General features: G+C 36.6%; 1 protein-coding gene across 1 annotated transcript in view; it reads right to left on the bottom strand.

The window, feature by feature from the left end:
• DEPDC1B (DEP domain containing 1B) overlaps positions 1-23,770 on the bottom strand; it is a 238,206-nt gene extending 214,436 nt beyond the window's left edge. Inside the window, exons 1-2 of the mRNA XM_053701300.1 lie at positions 23,624-23,770; positions 1,276-1,541 (exon numbers count right to left, since the gene is read on the bottom strand). Of these exons, the coding sequence (XP_053557275.1) occupies positions 1,276-1,541; positions 23,624-23,671 (314 nt within the window). The 5' untranslated portion in view covers positions 23,672-23,770. The remainder of the gene's footprint in view (positions 1-1,275; positions 1,542-23,623) is intronic.
• Positions 23,771-24,563: the final 793 nt, after the last annotated feature.

A 24,563-nucleotide genomic window follows, 5' to 3' on the forward strand; every position in this document is an offset into this window, starting at 1 on the left:
CAGAGAGTGCAGTCCTATTTTGAAAATTATATATATATATATATATATATATATATATATATATATATATATATATATATATATATATATATATATATATATATATATATATATATATATATATATATATATATATATATATATATATATATATATATATATATATAACACGGAAGGGAACTGCACTCTCATACCGGACCGGATACACATCCCATGACCCTGCAACATGCTCAGCCCTGGGTGCCACTGGCACTCACAGGAAGCTGTGCTGTCCCCAGAGCCACAAGCAGTTAACCCCAGACAGGTCTGGGTGCAAGAACCATAGGGAAAATTACAAAACAAATTAATACAACACAGAGAGATGCCAGATGCGGTGACTAACCTTTCCATTTTTGCTTTCAAATCTTAGCTGAGAGCTTGTAAGTGAGTGCTGGGTTTTCTCTCTGTGTTGTATTAATTTGTTTTGTAATTTTCCCTATGGTTCTTGCACCCAGACCTGTCTGGGGTTAACTGCTTGTGGCTCTGGGGACAGCACAGCTTCCTGTGAGTGCCAGTGGCACCCAGGGCTGAGCATGTTGCAGGGTCATGGGATGTGTACCCGGTCCGGTATGAGAGAGCAGTTCCCTTCCGTGTTTTGTATATGTCTAGGGTGGTTACATATTCCTGTGCACCCTTCCCTTGTTTTCAGTTTGTTTGGATTTGAAAGCTTGCATTGTGTGGCTGTTTTAGGGTCTCAGGTATTGGAAAGGACCTTGACGTGGTAACTGAGCTTGTCCCATTTGGGCAGATGCGGTGACTAACCTTTCCATTTTTGCTTTTAAATCTTAGCTGAGAGCTTGTGAGTGCTGGGTTTTCTCTCTGTGTTATATATATATATATATATATATATATATATATATATATATATATATACACACACACTATCTTTTTAAACAACAATAATTCTTGCGTTGACTGTCCCTTTAACTTCCTCTGTCCTTAAGGGTTAAACATATCGATGTGAGCACAAACAAATCCTGCGACAAACCCCTCAGATGTTATTAGGGCAAGGGGAAACATATGCTGCAAAACCCTTCTGTAGCAAGTCTTCTCAATTAACCCACCAGTGGTCAGAAAACTCCTCCCATAGTCCATAGTCTGTTTCAATATTAAACTAAATTGTGAGCTTAAATGTAATAAATTAGAAAACTTGTGACATGCCAAAAACACAATCCTCAAATTTTCCTTTTAAATGCATGGTGCAAGTCTTCATCTTATATGCCAAAATAATGTTACCTGTACAAATATCCATTATCTTCAAAGATTTCTTTGCCATATCTTCCTTTTACATCCTCAATAACATGGTTCTTAAGAAACTTTTTTAGTAGTTGAATAGTTTGGTTACGGGTTACGTCTGGTCCAAAGTTTTGATTACACTGAAGCAGCTCGTGTAAAAAGTCTACAGCTTCTGTTGCTGTAAAGCATTTATCATAGGTTTTAAAATGAATGCGATGCCTCTTCTGTGGCATTCCAGCGCGAAAAAGTTCAATCGTTTCATTCCACTAAAAAAAAAAAAAAAAAAAAAGGGGGGGAATATAACATTAATAAAACCAATTGTAAAAACAAAGATTTCAAAGAAAGTATATATATATATATATATATATATATATATATATATATAAAGAAAATGATAGACTAAACAATATATATATATATATATATAAAGAAAATGATAGACTAAACAATATATGTATATATATATATTAGAGCTGCGCATCTTCACCTGTCTCACGATTCGATTCGATTACGATTATCATCGTAACGATTCGATACGATTCGATTCTACGATGCATCGCGATGCATCACGATTACTGCACTATTTCTGACCAATTTTTAAATTTTTCAGAAAAAAAAATTCAAGAAGTCAAAGTATTGAAATAAACTCTTTTTTTATTTTATTAGCTCAAAAAAGGACACTCTTCCTGTGGCAAAGTCTGAACACAGCAGACAACAACAGTTTATAGAACAGTAAATACTAAATGGCAATTGTTGTATTGGTTTGGAAACAATATTATGGCATCAAACTGTAGTTACAGAGTACGTAGTGTAAAAAGTGCAGTGCTCACAGTGTACTTCTTCAGTAAAAGAAAATATTTAAATGTATATATTATATATTAGTAAGTAGTACACTATACACTTGTAAAGAAACATGAACAACAAATAAATGTCTAACCTATCTATGTTGGTTTTAATTTAATTTCTTTACTTACTTAGTAATAATAATATAATAGACATTAAATTAAAACCCAAATAGATAGGTTAAGCTTAAGTTACCACCATAATACCTTATTTGTGTGAAAATTGTCCTCAGAAAACAAAACATAAATCCCTTATAGGTACAAAATTACAGGTGCAGTCCACTGTGCCTTCATGACTGTCAATTTGTGGCAAACAAACATCACGTGAAGAATCTGGAACACAACACACAGCACAGAGTGTGCACACAACACACATGTGATTGTGACATATACAATTAGTTTACACAGTTACAGACTTACAATAGTACTAGAGACTGAGAGAGAGACATTTAAAACAAGTAGCATTGAACTGAACTACTATAACTACAGTTTCTTCTTGATGATTATATTATCTTTATGGGATCACAAATATAATTAGTTAGTTATTAGTTACTGTTAAAGCAGTACTACACACAACTGAATAGTGACTGAGTCTGTCACTGAACAGTACACAGCAGTCACACACAAACAAACAATACATAAAAAAGGACACAGACATCAAGGAGTAAATCATGGTGAAGAAAGGGTGGCACGCCACTCACCTGAGGTGTGTGTGCTTTATTTTTGTATTGTGCTGTTGTGTGTGGCACTGTGTGACTGTGTGTGTGCTGTACTGTCTGTAGTGCACAGTATATTTGTGATCCAATAAAGATTTACTCAAGGTTTACTCAAGGCTTTTCCTTCCCCTATAGTGGGGTTTGGCTTCAGTCTCACTCTCTGCATAGTGCACTCATAGACAGTTAGACAGTCACACTCACTAGACACTCAGACACTAGAGACACAGTGGGACACACACACAAACAAAAACATTCAATGGCACCACAGTCAGCCACAGTCACACTCACACTCATAGACACTTAGACAGTGACACTGGGACAGACACACAATCACATACAAACAAAAAAATTCAAAGGCAGTTAATACACTCATCTCACACACACTCATAGAGAATGAGATACATACAAACTTTTCAAACTGGCACTCACTCACAGACACACTCACACACTCATAAAGAGACAGTTAGACACTGCAGTACACACATTGTTATTGTTAACTGGTTGGTTATATTCGGTTAACCCCTACAGATCTGCCTGGGAGTGGGTGGGATGGCATTTGGGATTGGGATCATAAACAAAAACATATGATATATCTTTCTTAAAGGGTCTATTTAAAATAGACAATTTTTTAGTGTGAATGAATAATATTAATAATCCCTTATGCAGTGTGCACTATGCACTCACTGCATTGCAAACAATACAGGGGTGTGCTGTAACAATAGCACAACATCTACAAAACAGAGCACTTCCTGATTGGCAAACATCACAGTAACACTAGAAGTAGTAATAGACATTATACAAGAAGTAGCATTGAACTACTAGATTTACTAACTTTGATTATCAATATCTTTATGGGATCACAAATATATTGTTACACAACACACACACAGTCACAGTCACACACAGTCAAACAATACCAAAAAAAACACACATCATAAAAAGAGTGAATCATGGTGAAGGGTGACACTGACTGACACGCACACATGAGGTGTGTGCAGTTGTGTGTTGTTTCTTTTGTATTGTGTGTGTGTGTGTGTGACTGTGACAGAGTGACGTGGTCGGTCGTGTCGTGTAGTGTACTAGTATATTTTGTGATCCAACAAAGATTTACTCAAGGTTTTAAGCTTCATTTTTCAAAAAGCTATAAGCTATATAACAGTAACAAATATAAAATAACTTAACAGTAGTCTGCACTGGGCAGTGGGGCACACAGCACTTTCTTCTGGATGTGCCAAAAAACATTAAATATTAATATTATAAACCTGAATCACTACTCAGAATTATGGAATATGTAGGTTTTTCTGTAAGAACACTAGTTGATCCACATGCTCTGGTTTGAGGGTGCTTCTTTTAGCCGTTACCACATCTCCTGCAGTGGAGAAAACCCGCTCTGCAGACACGCTTGTACCTGGGATACACAAGTATCGCTTTGACAAATGAGAGAGGAGGGGAAATATGACCTCATGTACATGCCACCATTTCAAAGGGTCTTCAGTGAGAGGCAGAGATGGGGCTTTACAATATTTCTCTATTTCCTCTTCAGCCTTGGCATAGGGGGTCTTGGGTTCTATTGTACCTTCAGTGTCAGTGAAAGACTGTCCCAGCAAAGTCATGAGAAGCGATGTGGACTTTCTTTTGGGAGGAGAAGGGTTATCCTCCTCGATGGCTGATTCTTCTTCCAGAGTTTCTTTTCCCTCAGGCAGTGGCACTTCATCCACGTTTGTCCTCCTAGATGTAACTGTACTAGTACACTCAATCTGTGTTTGAACAAAAGAATAGAAAAAATAGCATTCATTATTACCTCGAGCAGCCAGCCAGCTAATGCTATGTGTGTGCTCAGAGAGACAGTAATGCATAAATAAATGCATACAACAGCTCACATCTATTCAAGAAACATGATGCAATTAAAATTACCTCCAAGGATGCAGCCTCCTCAGTCACTCCTCTGTATATCTCCAATCTCTCCTCCTCTGTGAGAATAAAAGGCAGTCCCTTAAAACGAGGATCCAGGGCAGAGGCTGTATAAAGTATCTTCTTCTCTGCCTCACTGCTGTACCTCTTCAGGAGATCTGTTTTGATGGCATTCTTGATCTCATGGATCATGGGTGTGTCTCCCATGGTGTCTGTCATGTTCTGGAGCAGTTGTGCATTTAGAGGGGCAATGAGAGAAACAGTTGGATTGCGCTCTTCTGACATCAGTGTGGTTGCATCTTTCATTGGCTTTAATGCACTCACAGCATCCTCTGCATTTGACACATCTGTTTCGTTGAGAGTGCAGAGATCTGACTCACTTTTTCTGACTTCTGGAGACAACAATGTGGCACAGATTGCAGGTTGCTGTTCTAGGAACCTCTCGACCATGTCATATGAGCTGTTCCACCTTGTTGTCACATCAGTTATTAGCTTATGATTCTTCAGGCCAAGACATTTCTGTTTTTCTTTCAGACAGTGGTTTGCTGTAGTGCTGCGGTGAAAAAATGTTGATATTCGTCGCACTCTGCCTAAAAGCCTGGAGAGCGTGGCCACTTTCAGCGCCCGCTGGGATGCGAGATTCAGTGTATGGGCGAAGCATTTTACATGAGGGAATTTTCCAACTTGAGCAGCAACAATCATGTTCGAAGCATTGTCGGTCACAAGCACTACAGATTTATCGGACAGCTGCCATTCTTCCACGACACGAGACAGTAGCTCCGCCAGATGAGAACCCGTGTGAGACTCATAAACTGCTCTCGTTTGCAGCACATGCGACAAGATCTTCCAGTCCTTGCTAATGTAATGTGCAGTTACTGTTACATAAGACTCCGTCGTGACTGAAGTCCATGAATCACACGTTAGTGCGACTCGACTGGCTTGGCTCATTGATGCAATTACCTGAGCTTTTGTTTCTTGGTAGAGTGCAGGTATAACGTTTTCTGTTAAGTGATTGCGTGACGGGATCTTATAACGTGGCTCTAGTGTCTTCAACAGGTTGCGAAACCCAAGGTTTTCCACAACAGAGTAAGGCCGTAGGTCCTTCGCTATGAAAGTTGCCACAGCTTTGGTTATTCTCTTCCCTTTTTCAGAGTTGGGTGGCAAAGTTGACAGCATTGCATCAATTCTTGGCTGATGAGCTTCAGCTAGTCTTGTTATTTCCTTGGCAGTGGCACTGGCGACAGCGGCAGGGGTTAGCATCTCAGAGTGAAAACGTCTAACGTGATTTCTCAAGTTAGTAGTATTCCCTAGGTATTTAATTTTTGTGTGACAGGCTTTACAAACCGCGTGTGTCTTGTCCAATTCGTGCTTTCCAGTATGTTCATAAAATCCAAAATGTGCCCAGATGCTTGCTTTTAAAATGCTAGGTGCATTTTTTATCTCTCTATCTTTTTTGTCTCCCTCTGTCATTTTAGCATGACATGTACATATGTGACGGATGATGTTGTTGTCAACGTCAAACTCTGTCAGTGTTAAAAAAAAAAGAAAATACACTAAGTTCCAGTTGTCAAAATGTCAAGCCGCAAATGTAAAATCAACAAGTACTAGTAACTTCAACTACTTTGCCAATGCCATACATTTTGCGAACATAAATTTTAAAACAAATTGCATTGTGATAATTGCAGGGGACATCACTCACTCACTGACACAGTTACTGTAATATATTACACACTTAAAGGTGCAAAAACCCAAACATTTACTTTCATGATTCAGATAGAGAATACAATTTTAAATAAACATCATAACTAACTCTTCTATTATTTAATTTGCTTCATACTTCTCAGATATCGTTTGTTGATGACATATTAGCAATGCATTGCACAGCACACACATTACTTACTAAGTATATAATACTTTGTGCACAAGGAGGAGGCTATGCATTTCAACAAAGGATAAGCAAATTATATAATAGGGAAAGTTGTTTAAAATTGCATGCACTTTCTTGAATTAATATATTATTAAAATATTAGAACTTCAGACCAGGCCATCCATCCATGTGAAAAACATGTAGATATAGATACAGATTAGACTAATAGAGACATTATTAGACAATAATAGTATACTATATTTATTTATAATACATTTTTTATATATGCAATATTATTCAATAATGCAGCAATTAATTATGCAGCAGCCTGAGCCTCAGTCAGCTCAGCATACTACGTTAAGTAAATAAGGCAAGTATTTAATTGTTACCCCTTATTGTGTAATAAATGTGATTGTGTACCCCTTATTGATTTGCTCTTACCTATTGGCAAGTAGTAGGCAGTTGAGGCAATAGGCAGGCATGGCAATGGCAATTATGGCATGGCATTGGCAAAATGTACAACGTTTTGGTAACTATTAACTAAACAAACAGTTAGTTAGTCTAATTCTCACCATAGGTCTCCTCCTCTGTCTCCCACAAAATAAAAATGAGCCCGCCGTGTAGCTGTAGTATACCGCCGTGTACCATCATCAATCTCAGGCAACAAACTCCTGCTTTGCTGCTTTGCTCCTACTGCGTAACTTCGGCACTTCAAGAGACCGCCCATGAGCGCCCATGTTGCTTTATTGGGTGACGTGACGTCAGTGACGTCAAAACGATGTACCGCGCACTTTCGCGCACTTTCTTTTACGTTTCCTGGAGGCTGGTCACGTGGGTAACGTTAATCGATTATCGCGTCTCAGCGCATCGATGCAGAATCGTTTCATGCCGCATCGCGATGCATCGTCAAAACGATTATTTTTGACAGGCCTAATATATATATATATATATATATATATATATATATATATATATATATATATATATATATATATATATATATATATATATATATACATACACCATCATTTTTAGAGGTGAAACTGGGACCACCTGGCGTGTTGCCAGTGGGGGTGTGGTCAAGGGCGTGGTCAAGGGGGCATGGCGATTACCGTTCCTTTTTAAGTAGTAGATTTTATGTGTGTAATGTTTCGTGAATACTCTACCCTTCCTCAGTCAAACAAGTGAATCACACAGATTAAATAGACCATAACACCACCCCCCTAGTTAAAAGAGCACCATTACGTTGTCATGGCAACCCATACACAAGATGAGCAAATAAATCATTCATCTAAATCTCAGATTCTAAATAATGCCAAACATCAAGCATAATTACCAATTTCATAAAATAGTGAAAAGCATATACATCACACAATTTAACATCTGCAGTGTAATATGTTTTGTTCAGGGGTCGTGGGGTGTTACATTACTAGAAAAATAAAAGTAGTACTACAAAATTAAAAAACCCTATTCTGCTCACTCAGCCTGTATTACTAAATGTGAACTTTGTAGGGCACGAACGTTAAGCTAAACAGGGCTGTATATGTAACAAAGTATCAGCATCCAACTATGCTGGAGAGCCACAGCCACAGACTCACAGTCAGGTAATTTTGAATAATGTGTCCAGGTTTCAGGCAGTCTGAAATCCGGACACATGATTCAAAACTAAACCCAGAGGTGGCAACTCTACTGGGACAAAATGAACAACCGGGTGGGACACTGGGACAGCGTCTCCAAACAGGAACAATCCCAGTCAAACTGGGACTTCTGATTGAGATAGATAGATATATTTATTTTCGGGGCATAGATAAATCTTGGAAGCCATCCATAAAAAAAAAAAAAATTGTGGTAATGAAATTAAACGATTTCAAAGTACCTTTTAGATAAATGAGAGATTAAGTGCCGTTTAAAGAGTATTAAATAACTTTTAAAATGTAATACTTTTTTTCCACTTAAATTAAAGTAGTCACATGTGTTACACTTCTCCTCTGCCCGTTGCCATGGACACAGGCACTCCTCCTGTTAGGGATACAGCAGTGTAATGACATCATCACCGCCCACCCTGTCTTCTCTATGTAAAGGCCTCAGCCTCTCTCACCTGTGCCCAAGTATAGGTGTTACTTCTTGTTCTCCTGGGTGCTGTATATCTGTATGCTGAATTGCTGTATTGATTTGTTGTTGCTGAACTCTGCCTGTTTTGACTATGCTGCTTGCCTTAAACTCTGCATTGCTGGACTGCTTAACTGTTGATGAACTCTGCCTGTTTGACTACTCTGCTTGTCTTAACCCCTGAATTGCTTTACCGTTGATGGACTCTGCCTGTTTTGACTACTCTGCTTGCCTTAACCCCTGAATTGCTTACCTGCTTTACTGTTGATGAACTCTGCCTGTTTTGACTACTTTGCTTGCCTTAACCTCTGCATTGCTTAACTGTTGATGAACTCTGCCTGTCTGACTATTCTATTGGTTTACCCCTGAACTGTTATACTGTTGGATATCCTTTTATTGCCGACTCCTGCCTGTTCCCGGTCCTTCTATTGGTTTACCCCTGAACTGCCATACTGCTGGATTACCTTCCTGTTGCCGCTGAGTACTGCCCTGCCTGCTGTGAGTACTGCTTACCTAATTTTACAAACTCTCTCTCTCTGCTCTGGGATATTTCCTATCATTCCACTTGATGCCGGGATAAGAAGACTACTGGTCAATTTTGGTCTGATAGTGGAATATCCCACGAGCATTAAGGCAAAATTTCTTGATTACTATGTGTTTAACCCCTGCAAAGGTAGACATCATTTCATCACCCTATTGATCTGCAGTCATGCAATAAAATTAACATCGTAGGGCCCTGATGTTAAAAGGATCATCGGACCCAAAAGAAATTGCCTTTTTTGACTCACCAGTCTCACAATCTGTGCACTTGGCCATATTTAAAATAAAAAAAGTGGGCTAACTCTCTCTGATCTGTTGATAGGCTTTGTGCCTTCTATAATTAGCAGTAGGGATTCAATCACAGTTTCAAAAAAGTCTGCCAACATGGCCAGTTATCTTGGATGTCAGCATGTTTTTTTGTTTGTTTGTTTTTCCCATTAGTTTTTTTCATATTCTGTTTTTATAGCCGATATAAGTTGTGACTGTTCTGAAGCATTATAATATTGTGACTGCAAATGTTTTACTATATTAATAACCAGTCTGTTAAAGTGCAGTTGCAGTATTATATGTACAACAGGTTCAGAACCGTGAGAATTTGTCCAGCTTAAAAAAAAAAAAAAAAAAAAAAAACACAACAACAACAAAAGCAAAAAAATGCCATTTTTAAAACCACAAGATTTAACACATATTAAAAGCATTATACTGTACAATAAAAAAAATACATAAAATTAAAAGTGTATACATATTTATAATATACCCAGCTCATATAGGGGTAGTATGGATTTCTTAGTTTTACTGTCGTAATATAACAACAAAAGGGCTTGAGTTTCTATTGACACATGTGCATTTTATTTCATGTCAATACTGTGTAAAGCAGGGGTATCAAACTCAATGTATCTGGGTGCCACTGGCCAAGTGTTCTTCGCCCATGGGAGCCGCTAGAACTGAGTAAGTGCTAGATATACTAGGAACTGCAAGTGACATTTACCCAAGTGGGGGTTGTAGCCCACAACAGACATACACAATTGTCTACATTTATCTTGTGAATGCCAAGTGAAGTGATCGGTCTGGAACTGTATAACAATGTTAAAAGTGACATTTATCCAAGCAGTGCATGGTGGGAGTCTACACTGGACGCTTGTATTGATATTTATCTTGTGAGTGCCTATATAGAGCATCAACTACTGTAGTTACACTTCTTAGAACCCTAAAAAAGAATTGATAGTCCAAATTAATGGTTTACCTATTAAACAAGGGAGAGCCTTATGAAACTTTACTTTAAGACCACGGGTGTAAAATGGGTCATTTACATTTCATCTTCAATGTAGATGGCGATGTTATAGTAAAATGCCTCTCGGCAAGACTGCCTTCAAACACTGATTTCCGGCCTTTTTAACATTTTACCAGCAACCTCGATCCCATGACGGATCAATTGTTGTATCATAAAGATGACATAATGTGTAGTATATAAATATGAAAATGACCTTACATTACATGTATATTTGCATAAAATTCTTATTTTGAAGATGTTTATCTGCTGATATTACCACCACAGCATGGCTGCCCAATTTTTGAATGGGCTTGACAGCATAGTGATTGACATGTATTTATCCAATCACAATGCAGCAACTCCTACAAGGAAAATTCAGCGTACACGCACACGCTTGTTCACATATGTAAGCAGCATGCACGAGACTATATAAAAGTGAACAGCTAAACTTTTATAGTAGTAAAGTTGCCACTCTTCCCAGTATTGTACGGTCCTTTGGATAAAAATATTGGTGCGTAGAATTAATCTGCTTATGATTTCTGCTGTGCAGCATTAAAACATGTTATCTAGAATATTCCTTATGATCTGTATGAGCACAAAATTTGGTAGAGGACATGGTAGTCCATTGTTTCATTTACACATACAATTATTAACATTCTTTATATTAGGTACAAACCTTTTTTTATTTTAAACATTAAAAAACTGACAATCTTTACCTGTCAGCATAAGTTCGTTCTCTAATGGTAGGTACCTGTTGTCTCCTCGCTGCGCATCTAAAGCAGTCTGCGCTGTGCACACTTATGTGCATTGTTCTGAAGCCCCAAGCGCATTCCCAAGGAGACTGACATCGGAGGCACTAATGGAGCATGCTCCAGCCAAACAGCGCTTGTACAATGCTATATGTGTGTAATTGTATTAACATTGGATTGGATGCGGTCGCTACGTGGTACAAGGGGAATAGGAATACAAAAATGAAATAACGATCGTTCAAAGCCCTTATTGTGGATTTTGGGACAAGTAAGTAATTGCCACATATCACACTACTAGTTGTTGAGCTGGACAGAGTTTAATGCGCCTTTAAGGGCCCTGGGTGAGTGTGAACATGTTTTGAATGCATAAGTACCTCGCTTGCAGCAATACAGAATTGTTACTGAAGTAGACACAGCTAGCCATTTGTTTGCAAACTCTCCATTGTTTGTAATCTGATAATCTCTGCTCAATTCAGATATGTGGCATGGTTAGGCTTGGTAAACCTGCCTTGTGCATTTTGTGTTCTTAGAACTAGAAAACCCACAATTTTCAGACTTGAATGGACACTGAACCCAAATTTCTTTCTTTCGTGATTCAGATAGAGCATGCAACTTTCTAATTTACTATTCTCAATTTTTCTTCATCCGCTTGCTATCTTTATTTGAAAAAGAAGGCATCTAAGCTATTTTTTGGTTCAGACCCTGCACAGCACTTGTTTATTGGTACGCTAAATTAATCCACCAATCAGCAAGAACAACCCAGGTTGCTCACCAAAAATGGGCCGGCATCTAAACTTACATTCTTGCTTTTCAAATAAAGATACTAAGAGAATGACAAAAATGTGATAATAGGAGTAAATTAGAAAGTTGCTTAAAATTGCATGCTCTATCTGAATCACGAAAGAAAAAAAAAATTGGGTTCAGTGTCCCTTTAAATGACAGATTATTTTTTTTTACTGCAAGGAATTAAATATTTTAGGTTTACTGTCCTTCCCTCTAAAGCAGCGGTCGCCAACCAGTGGTCCGCAGTAATTAATCTCCTCTGATGGTGTCACCCCTGTTGCACCGCAACTCACTACAGTGCCTGGCTGGACATCGGTGAAAACTTGCATAGCTAGATTGTATTTTTAACTACTCCCGCCCGGCGCGCTCCTCAGAGGAAGATGCTTCCATTCTAAAGCCAGCAGAGGTTGGTATAGTCTTGTCTTGAAATAGTGGAATTAAAGTATATGAAAAAAGAAAATCTTTTTAAAAAAAAATTCTCTCATATTTATTTTCTTCCCTTTACCTGTCTCTTTGTAGTAGTTTTCATCATTCCTTCAGATGGACTTACATCACTGTTTGTCTTCCTCCCCTTCATATTTTTTATTTTTTATTTATTAAATATTAATTATTTTTCATTCTAATAATTTTCCAGCACACAAAGCCATTCCACCTAAACTCCAGTAATTGCCATCCAGCAGATCAGCCATATCCCACAAGTATTATAGTAATTGCCAGTAATATATAAACTTAAAGGGACAGTCTACACCAGAATTTTTATTGATTAAAAAAAATAGATAATGCCTTTATTACCCATTTCCCTAGTTTTGCACAACTAACAGTTATATAAATACACTTTTTACCTCTCTGATTACCTTGTATCTAAGCCTCTGCAAACTGCCCCTTATTTCAGTTCTTTTGACAGACATCCATTTTAGCCAATCAGAGCTGGCTCACCTGAACTTCATGTGCGTGAGCACAGTGTTATCTGACACAAATGAACTAAAATCCTCTAGTGGTGAAAAACTGTCAAAATGCCCTGAGAGAAGAGGCGGCCTTCATGGGCTTAGAAATTAGTTGAAAGCTAAACCTAGGAGGTTCATATGCTAAGAATACCAAGCGAACAAAGCAAAATTGGTGATAAAAGTAAATTGGAAAAATAGTTTAAATTACATTCTCTATCTAAATCATAAAAGTTTATTTTGGACTAGACTGTCCCTTTAATTTATGACTCCAATGTCTGTCCATGATCAGAAGTAGTTTTAAATAATTCCTAACTGGGGAGGTAACATTAAAGTCTTGTGGTCCTTATAAACATAATCATTTTTCCCCCACTTTCTGCCTCTCTGTTTCCAGCTCAAAAGTTGGCTTCATCTGTCATTTGGACGTATTCTCTTAGTTCTGTCATTCAGTTAGTTAATTCCAAAAAATAATTCTTAGAAATGTGTAAATATATACATAATGTAAACTTAGCTATGGTTATACTATATATACATACATATAGAGATAAGATAGATGAGAAAGAAAGAAAGAGAGATAGAAAGAGAGAGAGAGATAGAAAGAGAGAAAGAAAGAAAGAAAGAAAGAAAGAAAGAAAGAAAGAAAGAAAGAAAGAAAGAGATAGAAAGAGAGGGATAGAAAGAGAGAAAGAGATATAGATACACACACACACACATATATATATATATATACACTCACACATACACACAAATCATGTTAGTGGTCCACGGGATTTAAAATTGTGAGTTTAGTGGTCCCTGAGGTCTGAAAGGTTGGTGACTCCTGCTCTAAAGCATGTTGCAGGTCTTGAGCAGGCCGGTGATTGGCAGCTATGTATGCAGCTCTTATTTGACTTAGAGAGCCGATAATCTAAAGCTCTCTACTCAAGTGAGATGTAAGAAGTCTCGTCAGGGTGAAAAGGTTCCTCAAACAATATTTAAAAACTCATATTTTACCTTTTGAGAGGTTTATCTCAGTATGAAGGGCTCAGTATGTGAAGGGGAGACTTCTAGATTACAAAATAATGTTTTAACAAATCACAATGATTTTGTGTGATTTTTCTTCATGGCGGTGAGTTTTTGATAATTGGGCCCAAAGAAGAAGAAAAGAAAAAAAAAAAAAAAGAAAAAAAAAAAAACTTTACTCAGATGATTGCAGACTCATGGTCATAATAATTTGTTTTATAATTATAATGAAATGCTAATATGTTGGAAGGTATTTTTCCAGTTAACCATTAATATTGGTTCCTGTCATGTGGAATTAAATGGACATAGAACACTTTATAAGAATGTTACACAAAATATTTAATTATGAGAAATATTACAACAACAACAAAAAATTGCAATATACCACATTTTGCACCATTTTCCTATAACTCAACTTTTGAAAATGGTTGGTTTTCAAACTTGAGAAATGGAAGTGTACAATGTGGACACAAGTCTATCCCAGCAGAGGTGATAAGATAGGTAATCAGGCAAATTTTACAACAAAATGACAGTGTCAAGCTTTGTCTACTCCAGTAAAACTCATGATTGGCTCCTTAAAATAAAGCAAGCGGTGGGGAGTAGTTTGGTCATTAAAATATAAGTGCAGCACACAAGGTGTTAATGTAGTCAAACAGTTGTCACACTTGGCTAACATGAATATCTATTGCAAGACAACACAAATGTGCTATTATTATTTAAGTTTCTTTGTAAGCTTTGGGGACTCAGGAAAACAAAGTGCCCAGAACTCACAAGAGGGCTCTGAAGTGGCAACAAATAGAAAACAACAGCAGGCAGTGGGTACCCTGTAACCTTAACTAAATCTGTCCCTGTGACACTGAACGTTTTTAAGGGACATTTTATTATTTGTGTGTTTATTATCCATACAATTGTATGTGCCCTTTGCAGGGCTATTACAGTGCATAAATTACATGCTCTAATTTGTTAGAGCATACCATTTTGGCATTATTACCCTGAAAGTCCCGCTTGGGAGCCACAGGGAACTGATGGTCCTGAGCTGACACTAAGCTGCTGTAGATAGGTCCTGCGACTACCTCTGCTTATTGGCTCACCTGCAGTATCTGCTAAGGACCAGCAGCTTTCAGTGGTTCCCTAGCGGTACTTTAACTATGTGTTTTACCCCTTTGAAGGGGTTAAACACAGACTTGCAGGGTCAGTAGAGCTAAAATGATATGCTCTAGCTAATTAGAGCATGTAATTTTGGCACTACAAGAAATAGTCCTTGAAGGCTTCTAAAACATTGAGCTGTGTCCCCCATGTTTTAGATAAAATATTTTTTATTAACCACAGACCTCCTCCTTATACATCAGACAGATGACATGTAATTTACAATGAGAAAGAAAAAAAAAAAAAAAAAGAAAAACTTCAGGCAGCAAAACACGTAGTACCTTACTCACAATTATAGTCCATATCTAAGCTGCTATATTTGCTGCGGTCCCTCTCAAAATTATGTGGAGGTTTCTCTCATTTTCATACTTTTCCCCTTGGTTACTCCTTTTATGTGTCAATGGATACAACAGTCTATATTGGAGACACTTAATCTTGGGGGATGGTATTCTTGTAGCTTTAGCAATATTATTAATCTAAATAGAACCAATGAACAAAACTCAACAAATCTCAAAACACAACATGTTAAACTAATGGAGCCACGGGTACCCACCGCCCTAGTGCGTCCCCCATGTTTTAAAGAGACATTATACACAAAAAAAATATTGGCCATTTAAATAAAGCTTTCAGTGTAGATACATTTGCCATATACATGCATTAGCTATTTTTCTACTTGAAGTGCTTTCACTGCATATGAATACGGACGTAGTACACACTAGTTAGAGATAGGGCTTTATCCTCACTGTCAACCAGCATTCTGCTTAGCCTCTGCCAACACTGGACATATGCATGGGGCTTTACAGCCGAGACTGCTGGAGCTTCCTGCAACTTGGACATATATATGTTATGCGGTACAATGGGCAAAGTACGGCATGATGTATATATACATCCTTTTGGGTCAAGGCGTTAAACACGAAAGTTTGAGCTACACAGCAATGGGGAGTGCATATGCTCTATCCCAAAGTTTGATAACATTATTTCAAATTTAGGAGCCACAAAGGGCTCGATTTATCAATCATTTGGGGAATTCTCCTTTCTGTTCTCTTATCAGTTCTCTGCCCGTATTTAACATAAAAAAAAAAAAAAAAAGTGGTTTTCTCTCCATAGGAGAACCTTATTTATCACTGAAAATAAGCAACTATTCTCCATTTAAATCATACATAAGCCAATAGAAATATTTATACAGCCTTCCTAGCAGCTTTGTTAACACCACGCTTCAACAAACTGAAATGTAAGAAAATAGATCTACATTTTCATTGTTATTGTGCTTCAATTTTAAACCTTCTTTATATCTTTTTATGCCCCAATAGATATAATTGTTTTGCTCTGTTATATATTATTTTGGTGCTCCATTATATATATATATATATATATATATATATATATATATATATTTTATTATTTATTTTTTTATCACGCCAATATAAAGTATTATTGGGCTCCAATAACCATTATTATTGCTCTTTGTTAAAGATAATTTTTGTACCTTGTAGAGCCCTTTTATGGAACCATTGTTTTTACAACTGGTAGAGAATAGATTTCTAATGCAGTTCTACACTATAGCTATGGAGAACTGAAATGCAGCAACTTGCAGAACTTTCAGTCCTCCATAGGAGAATATAAATGATACATTTGTAACTAGGAGAATTAATGAGAACTATATGAAATACGACAGAGTGGTTGTACATAGGACAGAATAAAATTATTATTATTATTATTATTTAATAAATAATAAAACTCATAAATAAAAAAAATAAAAAATGTAAAAAAACTCCTGTGATTTACGGTCCAATGATCTAAAGCTCTCAATTCTGGCTTCCCTCACATCATTTTAGAAAGGCAAATTTTAACTTGAGAGCTGATTTTTTTTATAAAACTATGCAGGGTTCTGGTTGTGAAGAGACAAATCCATTTAAATATAATGCTAAAAAAAGCACCCAAGATTGTGTGTGATGTTTGTTCGATGCCGGCAAGTTATTGATTATCAGGCACTTGGGATGCTACAGTCATTGCTTAAAATAATGGTGCAAGCATAATTTTTCCTTTGTCAGCCTTAAAGAGATAGGAAAGTCAAAATTAAACATGCATGATTCACATAGAGCATGTTGTTTTTAAATTCACTTTCATTTTCAAATGTGCTTTGTTCTCTTAAAATCCCAAGTTCAAAAAGAATATGCACATATCCTACACTAGTGGGAGCTAGCTTCCGATTGGTGCTTGCACACATTTATCTCTTGTGATTGGCTAACTAGATGTGTTCAACTATTTGCCAATGTCCCTGCAGCAAAGGATAACAAGAGAATAAAGCAAATTTGATCAAAATTAAATTGGAGGGGGCGTGTCCGAACAGCGATCGGGAAAGGATGCATTCTCTAAGAGCTCTGACTGAACTCCAGAAAATCCGCTGATTTCAGGAGACATCTGACAGCACTATCAGCCCAGCAGTACACTATATTGTCACAAAGTCTAGTGGCATACTCATCATCTTAAAATTGTCTGTATTTTTTAAATCAGAGCCCTATATCGGACGAGGAAGGCCTAAGGCAGCGGCCGTGACTAGGTGACGCTACCCCCTCAGTGCAACCAGCCTTAACTGAACTTTTTTGGCTTTTTACAATACAGTTCTGGGCAATCCCAACTATATTTTTCTCCTCAACATACATAGGCACTCCCCACAGACATGATCCCATCATTGAAATCACGTGTTCGCATGAATGATCGTGTGATTTCACTTTAACTTATTTGTTTACATTAGAACTTTTTTTCTGATGTAGACATAAGTCCGGCCGTTAAGGGGTTAAACGGACAGTAAACACATTGAGATTTTTATATAATAGATATGTGCATTATGAGGCTTTGGATACCTCCGAATGGGGAAGGTGGCGGCCACTTGTGCCATTCGGCTATTTCCGGAGCCGAATTTATTCTTGTGAAACTGCAACACACTAGGACCTGTATTTGCATAGCGGCCTTCTAATTACCAAAAAGCAACGCCAAAGCCATATATGTCTGCTATTTCTGAGCAAAGGAAATCCCAGAGAAGCATTTACAACCATTTGTGCCATAATTGCACAAGCTGTTTGTAAATAATTTCAGTGAGAAACCTAAAATTGTGAAAAATGTAACTTTTTTTAATTTAATCACATTTGGCAGTGAAATAGTGGCATGAAACATACCAAAATGGGCCTAGATCAATACTTGGTGTTGTCTACTACACTACAGTTAAAATTAATGCTAGAAGCTCCCTACATGCTCCCTAATTAACCCCTTCACTGCTGGGCATAATACACATGTGGTGCGCAGTGGCATTTAGCGGCCTTCTAATTACCAAAAAGCAAAGCCAAAGCCATATATGTCTGCTATTTATGTACAAAGGGGATCCCAGAGAAGCATTTACAACCATTTATGCCATAATTGCATAAGTTGTTTGTAAATAATTTCAGTGAGAAACCTAAAGTTTGTGAAAAAAAATTGTGAAAAAGTGAACAATTTTTTTTTTTATTTGATCACATTTGGGGGTGAAATGGTAGCATGAAATATACCAAAATGGGATGTCTTCTAAAACATACATATATACATACATACATACATATATATAGATATATATATATATATATATATATATATACACACACACACACATACACGTCAAGGAATATTCAGGGATTCCTGAAAGATATCAGTGTTCCAATGTAACTAGCGCTAATTTTGATAAAAAGTGGTTTGGAAATAGCAAAGTGCTACTTGTACTTATTGACGTATAACTTGCAAAAAAAGCAAAGAACATGTAAACATTGGGTATTTCTAAACTAAGGACAAAACTTAGAAACTATTTAGCATGTGTGTTTTTTGGTGGTTGTAGATGTGTAACAGATTTTGGGGGTCAAAGTTAGAAAAAGTGTGTTTTTTTTCCATTTTTTCCCTCATATTTTGTATTTTTTTTTTATAGCAAATTATAAGAAATTATGAAAATAATGGTATCTTTAGAAAGTCCATTTAATGGCGAGAAAAACTGTATATAATATGTGTGGGTACAGTAAATGAGTAAGAGGGAAAATTATAGCACACAAACACCGCAAAAATGTAAAAATAGCCTTGGTCCCAAACGGACAGAAAAGGGAAAAGTGTTGTGGTCATTAAGGGGTTAAAAAAATGATAGCAGCATAAAAAGGTGTTAATTTGTTTTAAAGGGACAGTCTACACCAGAATTTTTATTGTTTTAAAAGATAGATAATCCCTTTATTACCCATTCCCCAGTTTTGCATAACCAACACAGTTATATTAATATACTTTTAACCTCTGTGATTATCTTGTATCTAATCCTCTGCAAACTGCCCCTTTATTTCAGTTCTTTTGACAGACTTGCAGTTTAGCCAATCAGTGCCTGCTCCCAGATAACTTCACGTGCACGAGCACAGTGTTATCTATATGCAATACATGAACTAACACCCTCTAGTGGTGAAAACTGTTAAAATGAATTCTGAAAAGAGGTGGCCTTCAAGGTCTAAGAAATTAGCATATGAACCTCCTAGGTTAAGTTTTCAACTAAGAATACCAAGAGAACAAAGCAAAATTGGTGATAAAAGTAAATTGGAAAATTGTTTAAAATGGCATGCTCTATCTGAATCATGAAAGTTTATTTTGGCCTAGTCTGTCCCTTTAAACAATATTTAGACTTGGTTGATACGTTATACTATAGCTCAACTACAGAAATGTCTTCTAATTACAATGTGTTTCTGTCACTTTCAATTCAGTAATACATAAGAGAAAAAAAAACTTGATAAAAGTGAAATTAGACTTCTGCATTTAAAGGAGCAGTAAATACAATTATTTTTTGACAAATTTCCAATCCTCCTGTATCATGTGACAGCCATTAGCCAATCACAAATGCATATACGTATATTCTGTGAATTATTGCACATGCTCAGTAGGAGCTGGTCACTCAAAAAGTGTAAATATAAAAAGACTGCACATTTTGTTAATGTAAGTAAAAAGGAAAAGTTGTTTAAAATTGCTGCTCTATCTGAATCATTTTTAATTTTGACTTGAGTGTCCATTAAAGTCAAATCTATTTATTTATCGAATCCATTAGTCAGTATTTTATAAAGAATCTTACTATGATGAGAGAAAAAAAACACTTATTTTCATATGTACCTCTTTCAACCAGCAGGGTTGTGGGATTTGTCCTTATCACTTACTGCGCAACTGATAATTTAGTAAACTGTACACAAACATTGACTTCCTACATGAGCATGTGTCTCCACCAGAGCAATCAACTTTTGGGAGTGTCCCACCATGGACATGAATGGTTCAGGTAGCACCCACAGGATAATTTAGGGCAAAAAAAAAAAGGTAAAACAAAAAATAGTGGCACAGAACAAGTTTCATGTAAAACATGCATGATGTCTATACTACAGTACTCTAAGGGCTCGATGTATTAATCAAGGATGGACAGGGGCGTACATAGTCGCCCCTGTCCACCTAAGCTCTCCTCTAATAGGCGACAATCCGCTGACTAAATTTAACAGTGCACCAGAGTGCTCCTTTGCACTTGCATGCAATACCGCCCCCTGTGCACGCACAGCCAATCACGGAGAAGAGGGTAGGGAAGCAGCAGTCTGATGACCGCTGCTAGATAAATTGCGACTGCAGGTTCTCTTGTGCGAACCTACAGTCAAAAGGAGGAGAAGGGCTTGATAAATCGAACCCTAGGAGTTGTATTAACAGTAATATATCACAACATCATAATGCCCTCTTAGATTTTTGTACTTAAAAATATGTTAACATATTGATTACAATCCTTATAACAATTAGCGTAGCTATCAGACAGGTTTCACAAATATCAGAATGCTTCCCCTTAAAAGGTAGTCTACTTGAAAATTGTTATTGTTTAAAAAGTTAGATAATACCTTTATTATACATTCCCAAGTTTTACATAACCAGCGATGGTATATTAATATACTGTTTACCTTTATGATTACCTGAATCTAAGCCTATGCAGGCTGCCCCTTATCTAAGTGCTTTTCAATATCTTGCACTTTAGCCAATCAGTGCTTGTTCATCTATAAACATTATTCTCCACGGGAGTGTGAGCACAGTGTTATCTATATGGCACACATGAACTAGTACTGCCAGGCTGTTGTGCAAGATTTAAAAACTACGTTAAAAGCACTGAGATAAGGAGCAGCCAGTGGGGACTTAGAAACTGTCAAAGTTAGAGGTTATAAAGTATATTATTATAACAATATTGGTTATTCAATGCTGAGGAATGGGTAGTAAAGGCATCATCTATCTTTTTAGGCAATAAAAAAATAAAAGTAGACTGTCCCTTTAAACCAACTCAAAGATATAATATTTAAAGGGACAGTGTACACCAAGTTTCATATAACTGCATGTAATAGACACTACTTTCAAAGAAGAATATGCACCTATACTGATCTAAAAATCCACTATAAAAACTTACTTCGCAGCTCCCAGTTTAGCCGTGTTGATAAGGTAAGGGGCTGTGAAAATAAGAATAGCAGACAGCCCCCCCCTCCCTGCATTAGAAAAGGCAGATAATAAACTGTAATAAGCAGGAGAGTCTGTAAATGCGCGTATACATCTGACACTGTGGGGCTTGGTTAGGAGTCGTATAATCAGCACAATGTTATTAAAAAATAAGCAAAACTATACATTGTTACGAAAACACTCCAAGATGGGCTATATAAATGGGGTTATCTACAAAAGATTTATGCAAAGAAAAATCTAGTGTAAGAAGAATAAGCAATTTAGATCTTGTGACCAACTACAAAACAAACAAAAAAAAAAACTTGTGAACATATGACTCGCTTTCTATAACATATTCAGATAAATGTTAAAAAAATGTTTGAAATTTGTGAATTCTAACAGGAATATTACACAATGAAATTTGGAGGTCATACCCTATTGTGCTTGAATTCGTTTCTGTAACTCTGCTGTACCACGTTGGCAAATTATTATATAAATTAACTGTGAAACTAGCTTGTGGAACTGATGCTTAACATGCCCATTAATAATTAACAAATTACAAACCTGACCAAGTCTCAATAAATACATCCAAAAATGGTCAGATTAAAAATCTAAAAAAAATATATTGGATTTAAATATATGAATCTTTAGCTAATTATAAAAAAAATTAAATGTGGAAAAATATTTTTTCTAGTTAAAATAAGCCATCATTTTGTACAACTTTATCTTTGCAATGTTATTAAGCCTGACCTTTTGTCCAACTCCAAGTAATAAAATAAAATTCTTAGCATCTGTATTATATTTTTAAAAAAAAGGACATACAGATCAAACTGTTTTCATTTTATTACATGAGCTTATTTATGATGAAGTTCTCTGCATAACCCCTACAAATAAACTGTTCTTTATTAGGTTTTATTTTTTTGAGGGTATCTGATGATAGCAGTATGTATGGTTTGCAGCGCATTGATTTTTTACTTTCATTAATAATCAACAGAGGGTTGGAAAATACAAAAAAATTGGACACTGTTACATACTAGAATAGAAAAGCTTCATACAATTTTTAAATTGTATTCTTCACTAGATGTAACTAAAATGTTTGTGAAAGGCCAAATCAATGTTACTTAAGAAATCCATTAGGAGTGTCAAGAAAAGAAGAAATGAACAGAATAGCAAAAAAATCAATAGAACTTCATTTTCATATGTCAAAGTTCCTGCTACTACTGTATATATTGCAAAACACTGTTTCCTTTTCAACTTGTTTTGCAATATATAGTGTCATCCCCACAAACCACAGCTCCAAAGTGCTAAAACTACATTTATGTGAAAGCAGAGCTTATTGTGTGGTGGTTAACTATATTCATAATAAAAATATAATTTTACAAAAACAAAAATTATGCCAACAAAACAATTAAATGTAATAGGAGTTTTAATAATAATAAAAAATCTGCATCCCATGATTTCTACATGGCAACATTGTAATCTATAGAGTTAAACTTATTCTGGGGGGGGGGGGGTATGCCCACAACATATAACTCAGTAACTATAAAAAGTAACAAGTGCATTTTTAAAAGTTTGTTTTTCAGGAGTAACAGAATAAATACAGACTACAGACAAAATATCAATTTTACCTAAAAGGGCCATAGTAAGCAAAAAAATGTTATGAAAGTTGTTTTGTTTTTAAATGGAAACAAATCCGTTTAGATTTAGGGGATGTATATTTATAACTTACTGATACCAAGGCATCTCACCAGTTAATATCCCTTTAATAGGGACAGGCACCCACAAGCCTCACAAGTAACATTAGTACGTTAACATCTGTATAATACAATTAAACATTCTCAACAAATCAAACAGATCTCTTGTCTACATTAACCTCTTGACATCCGGACAACACTGCAAAGTACTGCGGTGCACACGTCTCTGGCAGCCAAAGGGTTACATGCTAATCATTAAGAACTTATTTGCACGACAGGATGTACTCACCAACTTTGTAGCCCGATAAGGGCCTGGTCCGATGATGCGGTGCTCCATATCATTAGCCGGTGGCTGTCCGGTCACAGAAGTAGCCACTTCCGGGGCCTATCCTCCCCGGTACGCCTGTGTCGGGCCCGTCTTGCCCGGTGTGTTGTGTTTCCAGGATACCAGCACAGTGCGCTGTTTGAATCTAGTACCTGTTTTGATACCGCGCTCCCATTGGTTGGAGCTGAAGCACGTGATGGTGCCGACTTGTTGGGGCAAGAAGAGGTGGTAGCGATGGGAACAGACAGGCGCAGGATTTTGTGTTTTTTATTTGTAAAGCACCGAATGTGCAGTTTGTTTAGTGAGAAAAGTAACTGGCGTTCACCGAGGTGCTGTTTGGAGTGGGAAGTGTTAAATTAAAATAGTTTTATATTTTCAGGAGTATTTTAGCCCAAACCCACAAGTTTTCAAGAATACATAAAATAGAATACATAAAAAGAGTAACGACTGTCCCGTGAATGTGACACGATGATCAGAAATCGCCAGTGGGTATTGAGCTGTACATCACAGCACTGACAGACTTTTTATATAATCTTGCTAGAGTGAAGAGCTGTAGATCACTAGGCACTTACGGACATGATAGTGCATAATTTGGTGCTGGAACATTTTGATGCACCTTGATGCATGTACATGATAAATAGGATGTAAGATCAAAATTAAATATTAAAGAGCTATTACAGTGTCAAAATTACATGCTCCAATCTGGTATGTGTTTAACCCCTTTGGCATATTAGCTATTAAACACACACATTATATATTTCCTAAATGCAATGCAATGCATGCAATTTTTAACAATATTCAAATTTACTTCAATTATCTAATTTGCTTCATTCTCTTGATATTCTTTACTGGAAAGCATATCTAGATATGCTCAGTACCTGCTGATTGGTGGCTGCACATAGAT

Source organism: Bombina bombina, chromosome 2, assembly GCF_027579735.1.
Source record: "Bombina bombina isolate aBomBom1 chromosome 2, aBomBom1.pri, whole genome shotgun sequence".
NCBI classification, from domain to species: domain Eukaryota; kingdom Metazoa; phylum Chordata; class Amphibia; order Anura; family Bombinatoridae; genus Bombina; species Bombina bombina.